This window comes from Phragmites australis, chromosome 2 (genome assembly GCF_958298935.1).
Source record: "Phragmites australis chromosome 2, lpPhrAust1.1, whole genome shotgun sequence".
Lineage (NCBI taxonomy): Eukaryota > Viridiplantae > Streptophyta > Magnoliopsida > Poales > Poaceae > Phragmites > Phragmites australis.
In genome coordinates this window covers 16,157,503-16,164,553 of record NC_084922.1, presented here as the reverse complement: position 1 = coordinate 16,164,553, position 7,051 = coordinate 16,157,503, and the positions used below count along the sequence as shown (strand labels likewise).

The 7,051-nt window shown below is 47.8% G+C and overlaps 1 protein-coding gene across 1 annotated transcript; it reads left to right on the top strand.

Moving 5' to 3' along the window:
- The first annotated feature begins 972 nt into the window (after positions 1-972).
- LOC133901057 (exocyst complex component SEC15B-like) lies at positions 973-4,306 on the top strand. Its single transcript, XM_062342357.1, has 2 exons — positions 973-3,491; positions 3,863-4,306. The coding sequence occupies exon 1, from the start codon at positions 1,043-1,045 to the stop codon at positions 3,467-3,469; it is 2,427 nt and encodes an 808-aa protein (XP_062198341.1). The 5' UTR covers positions 973-1,042; the 3' UTR covers positions 3,470-3,491; positions 3,863-4,306.
- The last annotated feature ends 2,745 nt before the right edge of the window (positions 4,307-7,051 follow it).

The window sequence follows — 7,051 nt, the reverse complement described above, 5'->3', positions numbered from 1 at the left end:
ATGCCGGCAGTGAGCCAAGCTCCCCCCCCCTTTCCTATGGTGGTGGCCTTCGAGCCATTGCGTCGTTGTGTAGGGGGACGGCCGCCGGTGTCCTGTTGGCGACGTGGTGACGGCTACGGGCCCCACCAATATTGTTGCGTCATACAAATCTATTCCAGTTCATGCTACAATGTATTCTATGTGATGTTATATTCATGCTACTGATCATATAATGTTTATGCTATTCACGTAGATGTACAGATCCGAAGCAAAAATAGTTGTTACCAGAATAAGTACCGAATCGATCGTACCTTTCAATTCTTGCGAATAGATTTGTGCTGCGTAGGGCATATAGGCTAGGCTATGATCTGCCTACTTGACAACGATGTCGATGCAGTGCATATTCGTTTCGCTAACTTGGTCTCCGACAGAGTTTCGTGCTGATAACGTATTGAGAAACTGCTGCTACCGATGTAGTCCATTAATTCCTCGAGAGAATGATTCCAAAAGAGATACACAATATAGAGTAAAGACGGTCTATTTTTATTTATCTATCTTTACAATGAGAATTACTGTCCCGTATATAATACTAAAAACTTAAAAAATTAAATTAAATTTTTAAAAAGATCAAGATACATCCACGTTCCATTGTAAAACTATTTCTTAACAGATAGAAACAGTCTCCCACCGTTGTCTCCTCTCTGCCTGCTGCTGAGCGCTTGAGCAATCTCTTTTGACAGTTTGGCCAACGAAACCACCCGAACCCACCAACATCCCTTCTCCCTGGCCCCACCTGCAGACACCCAGCGTACCCCTCTCTTACCAGTTGTCAACACCGCTTCCTCCGTCCCGTATCGCCCCACGCCCTCCCTCTCAACACTCACCGACATGCGGGCCCCAGACGTTTCACCCCACTGGGCCCCACTTCCAGCCACACAACACCTTCTCCGACCACGGCCCCCTGTTCCGTTTCGTCTACTAGTCTCCAAACAGTTATTTTTTCCTCTCCACAACTCGGCAACTGCTGCGCTGCTCCCAACTCATCTAATCTCCTCAGATCTCGATGCGGCGCAAGCTCCCCGGCGACGCGCCGGCGCCGCCGTCGGCAGGGGCTGGGGCGGCGTCCGCGCCGTCCGAGGCGGACCTCGCGCAGCTCTCCGCCGCCATCGCGGCGGGGGAGGACCTGGGCCCGTTCGTGCGCAGGGCCTTCGCGTGCGGCCGCCCCGAGCCGCTGCTCGCCTCGCTCCGTGGCGCGGCGCGGGACCGGGAGGCCGAGATCGAGGAGCTCTGCCGCGCCCACTTCCACGACTTCATCCGCGCCGTCGACGACCTCCGCTCCCTCCTCACCGACGCCGACGCGCTCAAGGGCTCGCTCTCGGCCTCCCACTCCGCGCTCCTCTCCTCGGCCGCGCCGCTGCTCGCCTCGCTCGAGTCCTTCCTCGCCGCGCGCTCGCTCGCCGGGAACCTCTCCTCCGCGCTTGCCTCCTCCCGCCGATGCGTCCGGCTGCTCGCGCTCGCCGCGCGGGCGAACGCGCACCTCCAGGCCGGCAACCACGGCCTCTACCTCGCCCTCCGCGCCGTGGACGCCATCGACCGCGATCTCGCCTCCGGGCCTGAGCCGCTGCCGCTCCCCACCCTCCGACGCATGCTGCTCAGCGTCGTCCCTGCGGTGCGCGCCCACGCCGAGCGCGAGATCTCCAGGGAGTTCTCCGACTGGATGGTCAGCATCCGTGCCGCATCGAGGCACCTCGGCCAGGTAGCTATTGGCCGCTCAGCCGCCGCCAGGCAGCGCCAGGAAGAGCTCCGCTCCAACCACCGCCCGCTGGAGGAGTGCATCACCCTGGATGACGATGGAGTCGGTGACTTCGACGACTTTGCAGCAGCTGCAGCAACAGCCGATGCGGCGGATGGTGCCGTGGCAGCCTCTTTTGACCTTACACCACTCTACCGAGCGATGCACATTCACCAAACCCTTGCACTGGGGGAGCGGTTCAAGAAGTACTACCTGGAGAACAGGAAGCTGCAGCTGACATCGGACTTCGATGTGATTGCGGCAACGCCGTTCCTTGAGTCCCACCAGGTGTTCTTCTCTCAGATTGCTGGGTTCTTCATTGTTGAGGACCGTGTGTTTCGAACTGGGGGTGGGCTCACCTCTCGGCCAGATGTAGACGCACTTTGGGATGCTGCTGTGGGGAAGATGGTCTCAGTGATGGAGGACAACTTCTCCCGGATGCAGACAGCAAATCACTTGCTTCTCATCACTGATTATGCTGCTTTGCTTGCTGCCACAATGAGGCGATATAGTTATCCAGTAGGGATGCTGCTTGATATTTTGGCTAAGCACCGGGACAAGTACCATGATTTGCTGCTTGCAGATTGTCGTAGGCAGGTGGCGGAGGCACTGGCTGCAGATAAGTTTGATCAGATGCTCATGAGGAAGGAGTACGAGTACTCAATGAATGTGCTTGCATTTGGGATTCAGAGCTCAGATATCACCCCAGCTTTCCCATATGTTGCACCATTCTCATGCACTGTCCCAGACATTTGCCGCATTGTCCGGTCATTTATTGAAGATTCTGTGAGTTTCATGGCCCATGGGGGTGGTGGGGACACGTATGCAGCAGTGAAAAAGTACCTTGGTCGAATTCTCTATGAGGTGGTGGATTCTTCGATTCAAAAGCTTATGGACTCAGGCAGTGGTCTTAGTGTCTCCCAGGCGATGCAGGTTGCTGCAAACATGTCCGTCATGGAGCGTGCATGTGAATTTTTCACACGCCACGCAGCACAACTATGTGGTGTGCCGCTGCGTGCAGTGGAGCGTGGTCGGCGTGACTTCCCACTTCGCACGTCCCGTGATGCTGCAGAGGCGCTCCTGCTTCGTCTGCTGTGTGCCAAGGCTGATGAGTTCATGCGGCAATCTGATGGTGTCAACTGGATGGCTGATGACCCTCCTCCTGGCGGCAATGAGTATGCGAATGAGGTGATCATCTATCTCGAGACGCTCACTTCAACTGCGCAGCAGATCCTCCCTCTTCCGGTGCTCCGTCGTGTACTTGTGGCAGTTCATGCCCACATCTCTGAGAGGATTGTTGATCTCTTCTTGAATGATTCAGTCAAACGGTTCAATGCTAATGCGGTCACTGGCATAGATACCGATCTCAAAATGTTTGAGGCTTTTGCAGAAAGCATGTCCAGCCTGTTTGTGGACTCTGACCAAGAGTCCGCAAAAAATGAAATGAAGGCAGCATTAGTGGAGGCAAGGCAGCTGGTGAATCTTCTTATGAGCAATAGCCCAGAGAATTTCCTAAACCCAGTGATCCGTGAAAAGAGCTACAACAAGCTAGATTACAAAAAGGTTGCAATCATCTCAGAGAAGTTTAGGGATACCTCAGAGAGCTATTTCTCAACATTCGGAACAAGGGGTGCCAGGCAGAACCCAAAGAAGAAATCTCTGGATACCCTGATCAAGAGACTCAGAGAAGCCAGCTAGAACTGCTAGTCTCCTCCCTGCTGTAAGATAATACATGCACCTGGCCTTTTACATATGCATGTTTTCATGAAATAGTCTGTATTGGGTGTGTGTTATGCCTGTTTCAATTATTGTTTCTCATGCTGTAATTTTGCTGATGTTAGAGTCCATGTTTCATATGTGTGGATATCTTACTGTTCATTCTTTCACTCATTTACTATATGACGATCAAGCTATAGTATGTCATTTTTTTACATTCGTTTGTTTGTAATAATTATTTTGCACCCATGAGGGAAGCTAAGCACACTATTTTATATTATTCTTCAGTAGGTTGTAATACTTTTGTTTCCTCCCTCCAGTTCCTTAGTTTTGTTAACAATTTTCCACTTGCAACTTTTTGTTAATTTTGGACAGGTGAAATTAAGCTTCGGTTATGGTTTTGACGATTTGCATGATTAACTCTGGTGTATTATAGGACAGAGGGAACAGTACAAGTGACAATTCTTTCGTGTTGAAAAGTGCAGATGACTTATTTGAGCTTTAGCTCATTGTTGACTATCTTTTACCAATTTAGAAAGATAATTATAGAAACCGAATCCAAAAGGAATACAATATCCAATCTGTCTCTTAAGCAGAACCGTTGTATGTTAACTTGTCCAAACTACAGTAGTTAGGAGAATTTCACCGTCTCGCATTAAAAATCTTTTCCACTTTGATGCTCTCGGGGTCCTCATGAGCATAGATGTAAGTATCCCATCAATCCGCTGCAAGTCCGGTGAGTTGATGTGCAGCATATAGAACTTTCACCCTGTTGTTACAGGGGGTGACTTGAAGCTTCTTGTTGATGTTTTGAGCCAATCATCATTATTCACTGGGTAACTATGATACCATAAGTATGTAATATATCAAGCTACAAGGTAAGTACTGGACGAAAGATGCGAATAAATGAAGGTAGCATCATACTTATATAACCAAAAGAAACATTATGCTGTGCATGCACCGTTAGGAACAATATTACAAAAGACGAATAGTCAGTAAGTGACGTGATATGAAACAGCATTGGATATAGCAAATTAATGTAACATGAAGGAACACTGAATGTAGTAGGTTTATCAATATGCACTGGCTTGGGCAGCAGCTTCATCAATGCGCATTGGTGTGAACACAAGCACTTTCTTTGTTGTCTGGTTATTGTTTTTTTCTCTGTCTGATATACTATCAAGAATCAGTGACAGTAATATGTATTGCGCTAGCTATGCCTCCTTGCATGCATAATATTATATTGCATGATTAAATCCTCTCATGGATGTAAGCTGTGCAAGGCTGCTAAGTCCTCATTCAAGCTCTCTCCTTTGTCTGTTCTCACGTACACTAATATTAGAAGGAGTCTAACGTGGCTATGCTCGGAGTGATATGAAAAAGTACTGAATATAGCAAATTAATGTGACAAATGAAGTAATACTGGATGCAACAGGTTCATGAACACTCACTGTCTCGGGCAGCAGCTTGATCAATGTGCACTGGTGTGTGTGTGAACATATGTGGCTTTTTTGTGGTCTGATTATTGTTCTTTCATGTCAAATATTCACTTACTGACTATTCACCTTTTGTAATGTTGTGCATGAAATGCAACACCGTCTCGGATATGAAGGAACACTGGATATCGCTAAGCATTTTGAATGACCTTCATCCAGACCATCCAAAATATATCAAACAGAGCAACTAAAATAGACTAACGTGGATACGCTCGGAGGCGGACTTACTGACTATTCACCTTTTGTAATGTTGTGTATGAAACGGAGCACTATTTCGGATATGAAGTAACATTGAATATCGCTAAGTATTTCGAATGACCTTCATCTAGACCATCCAAAATATATCAAACAGAGCAATTAAAATAGACTAACGTGGATACGCTCGGAGCCGCCGAGATAGCGCGGTCTAATACTTCTAATCGGCTCTACTGTGTGTGAGAAGGTAGGTGGTTTGATCTTATGGAATTCTCCTAACTTCTACCTCTGTTATGATGGTGGCACCGGTAGTGGAACGGGAAGAGCCTGTTGCATCTGGGCCTGGGTCCCAATTTAGCTTTCTAGTCTGGCTGTATCAAATTCGATGGTGACTAACAGGGTAAATGACTGTTGACGGTTGCAGTTCATTATTAACCATTTTTCTAATAAATTTACAAAGATAATTATAGAGGAACCAAATCCACAGGTAATAGACTATCCAGTTCCTCTCTGTAGAATCGTGTTATGTTAACATAGGTAAACTAAAGCACTTAAGAGGAGACTTTCGCCCCCTCGCATTAAATTTCTCTTTTTTGTGTTCCATCAAGAGGCAACATTCACTCCAAGCATTGGATTTCCTTTTGTTGTGTTCATTAATGGATTTTTGGCGCCCAACCAATTATTTATTGTAATGATCAGCTAATAGACGGTGGTTGGGTCAAGTGTGCCTAACATTGTTAATGAACTAACGACGATGATATATGTTTTCTTAATTATGCATGTACACTCGGTGATCTGTTTTTATTACAATAGTCTGGCACATAGTCATCAGAAATTCGGATCAACTGAGTCGAGGAACGGGGTCACGGGTCGACACTTGAGAAAAGTAGGGAACGTAGGGGTATACCTCTTTGGGATGACAATTTGCGACGCGAGACGTGATCCCAATTCATCTGGGTAGATGCCTGAGTCGATGCTGTTAAATCCAGGGAATACAAATTGCTATTGTTAATATAGTATTGGAGCTATGATTTTTTTGGATGCAACAACTCGTCCATCTTGATCCATCCACGAATTCCACACCAATGCACGTCGTCTACTCGTTGAGTTTCCTCCCGACAGCGTGCTTATGCCCGTCTCGTCTCTGGTCAACACAACCTAGCGCGTGCTCTCACCGTTGCTTCTCCTTTGCACTCTCGCCGTCATTCGTCCCTTCTTCAGGATGTCGTTGAGCAATGTTTCAGTTCCTCGATGCTCGGTGATCTTTGATGGTGTCAACTACCGGGATTTCGTGTAGCATATACGTGTCCACATGTATGGGCTTTGTCTTTGGGGTGTTATCTATGGTGATGTTCCATGTTCGCCTTCCCTTGAGCTTCCGACAGAGCCCGTGAAGTCGATAGTCAACACAGGAGACAAAGTAGCTTTTGACATCACCATTGTTGCCTATGAGAAGGCTGTCTCCGCCTATCAGGAAGCTTTGGAGTTGTACCATGATCAGTTGTCTAACTGTGCTCAGTGGATGGATGATGATGCTCATGCGACGTCTATTCTGATTGCTAGTGTGGAGCATAGATTTTCTTCTAAGATTGTTAGGTTCTCTACCGCCTTTTAGATGTGTACTCATCTTCATCGGACTTATGAGCCGCCTGGGGATGCTCTCTATCTGTCTGTTGTTCGTCAGGAGCAGTCTCTTCAACATGGTGATACCACAATTGATGCTTTCTATGCTTAGATGTTGTATGTGTGGTGTTAGTTGGACTCTGTTGCTGTTGTTGGTTGCCACTCTTGTCAGTGTTGCTTGGGTTTGCGTGCTAAGTGTGACTTTTGACGCCTCTACGAGTTCCTGACTCGCCTTCGTCCAGAGTTTGAG

What these genes read in the sequence shown, in the direction of transcription:
- LOC133901057 (XM_062342357.1), top strand. Translation starts at nt 1,043, where the DNA reads ATGCGGCGCAAGCTCCCCGGCGACGCGCCGGCGCCGCCGTCGGCAGGG.